The 2,455-nt window shown below is 51.8% G+C and overlaps 1 protein-coding gene across 1 annotated transcript; it reads right to left on the reverse strand.

Annotated features, from left to right (window-relative positions):
- Nucleotides 1–486: 486 nt before the first annotated feature.
- Nucleotides 487–1,346, reverse strand: LOC107213626 (calcium-dependent phospholipase A2-like). Its single transcript, XM_033519362.1, has 4 exons — nt 1,307–1,346; nt 902–1,046; nt 685–791; nt 487–611 (listed from the first exon to the last, which is right to left on the reverse strand). The coding sequence occupies exons 1-4, from the start codon at nt 1,344–1,346 to the stop codon at nt 487–489; spliced, it is 417 nt and encodes a 138-aa protein (XP_033375253.1).
- Between the last annotated feature and the right edge of the window lie 1,109 nt (nt 1,347–2,455).

Consider the following 2,455-nt stretch of genomic DNA (forward strand, 5'->3'; position numbering starts at 1 on the left):
CGCTTTTGGCACCCAGAGCGCCTCTCCCCACATTTTTCCTGCAGGAACCTGCCGCTCCCTCTGCCTCCTTCCAACATCCCCCCGGATTTTTCCTTCCCCAGCAGCTCACCAGGGAATCTTCCTCGCTGTCAGCCTGTCCTCCCGCAGAGATCCTGCCCTCGGTGTCCAGCCCAGCTCCAACTGGAAGCTCCGAAATGATTCGTCTGTCCCAAACCCAGGGAATGCTACGCCCCTTCCTCCCCTCTCCCCGCGGAGCCTCGAGTGACGCAGGGGCCGAGACCGACTTCTCGCAAAGTTTTGGGAAGATGTTGATTATTTACGGGTATTTCTCTCCCTGCCCAGCAGCAGCAGCAGCTCTCAGAGGACCGGGGACGATGAACACGAACACTTTATTTTATTTTTGTTTATTTCCGCGTTGATTTAATTTACATTTAATCCGATTTAATTTAATTTTAAATGTTTTAAATTTTAATTTAGCAGCTCCCATCAGCAGCACAGGATTTGGGGGTAGAATTGATAGCTTTTCCTGTAGCTGCTGACGTTTCTCCTCAGGCACAGCGCCAGGCTGCGGTCACACTCACAGGACAAGTAGGAGCACCGAGAGCCAGGTCCTGCACAGAGAGGATCCCAGGCTCAGCCCCAGCTTTGGGGGGGTGACACCCCCTTTTCCAGGACCCTACTCACTGCAGGAGAGCCTGCCATGGTGCCAGCTGTAGCGGTAGCACTGTGTCTTGGCATTGCAGCGGTGCTCCAGGAGGTTTTGGTAGCAAGTATCGTGCAGCTGGCAGCATCTGCACAGGAGATCAAAGCTTGAGGGGGTGCAATTTTCAGCCCCTCATGCTACAGAATTAAAAATATTCAAGGATATGTCTGGGCAGCGAGGTTTAAAGTGGGTTCTCACCTGTCTGTGGCATCCTTGGGCTGCCCCTTGCCCCCCAGGCCGCAGTAGCAGCCGTAGAAGCCGTAATGCAGAAAAGCGTTTTTCCCTGTCGCTTTTGAGATCATCTGGTGCAGCTGCAAGAGGCTCCCCTGGGCTGGGGACAAGCCTGGAAGGGGAAAATCAGGGAGATCACGTTGATTCCCTGCCCCAAACAGCAGCTCCATCCCTCCAGACTGGCAGCAGGGTGGTGGTGAATTAGAAATTATAATGCAATGGAGAGGAAATGTGTTCCCAGCTTGGCACAGGAGAGTTGCTGCATGTCTGGGAGAGCTGGTGATGGGGACAGGTGAAGAAATCACCAGCCTGGTCCTAATTTCAGTGGTTGTGACTGCACAGAGAGCTTTGGGCCTGAGAGAGGACACTTACCCCACACAAACAGCACGGAGAGGCCGAGGACAGACTTCATCCTTCTGACAGCTCTGGGGGAGGAAACCAAATTCTCTGTTTTACCAACCACCTTCTTCTTCCTTTCCTCATCATCCAGGAGCAGAGGTTCTCCCTCTCTCCAGGGACTGGGAGCATCTCCTGGGCTGGCATCTCAGGCAGCATCTCCTTCAACCCTGCTTCCCCAGCGTGGCACCTGCACCACAGCTCCTGCTGAAAGGAACAGGAGAGGGAAAAGCAATTCCCCATCCCCACTTACCTTGGCAAAGCCCTGCTGGCTTGCAGCGCCCTGCAGCAACTGGGTTTGCTTTATATAGTTTGCTCCCATCTGCCTGGGGTTCCTTTGACCCAACTCTTGCTGACTGGGCTTCCCTGCAGAGATGTCATCCTTCCCCTTCTGAGGAATGTCAGAAATACCCTAAGGCCCCGTAGCCCACGAATGGGGTGGGATGAGGTGGAAAAGCAGCATCACTTCCAGCCCAAGGAGGAAGCAAACACACTCTGAGATGCCCAGGGGCCTTTTCTTCTGCCCTTCCCAGAGCCAAGGAGCTGCATCAGGGGGGAAAAAACCAACTCTGGTTCAGGCTGGGCATGGACACAGCAAGTTTGGGGTTTTCAAGGAGGTTCAAGGAGAGTTATCACTTCTTTGGGAAAAGTATGGGCAACACTGAAAGCATCTCTAAATGTGCAGTTCCCAGAGACACGAGGTTGGGCAGACACCAGATGATTACACCCTCACTCATCATGAGAAAACAGAAGCAAAATTAATATTCTGAGATGAGAAAGTGGAACTTGCCTTTATTTCTCTCCTTGTGACTTTTCCACCTCCTCGTTACACCCTTCATGAGAAACCATTCAGTCATCAACTGCCCTCCTAAATTAGCACCTGCCTAATGTCAAGGCTTTGAAATCTTTCTTCCTCTGTGGATGATTATTCTTTAACCCTCATTTCCAAGAGTCATGGAAACCCAGACTGATTTGGTTTGGGAGGGATGTTAAGGAAGGACTTGGTTTGGGAGGGATGTTAAGGAAGGAAGGTGACTTGTTTGTGTTTTTTTGTGATGGAAAAATAGATTTTTGTTGTCGTCCCCACTGACAAAGTTTTCAGCCAAGCCCTGATCCTGGCTGTGC

The sequence above is a fragment of the Parus major genome, chromosome 21 (genome assembly GCF_001522545.3).
Source record: "Parus major isolate Abel chromosome 21, Parus_major1.1, whole genome shotgun sequence".
Classification (NCBI taxonomy): domain Eukaryota; kingdom Metazoa; phylum Chordata; class Aves; order Passeriformes; family Paridae; genus Parus; species Parus major.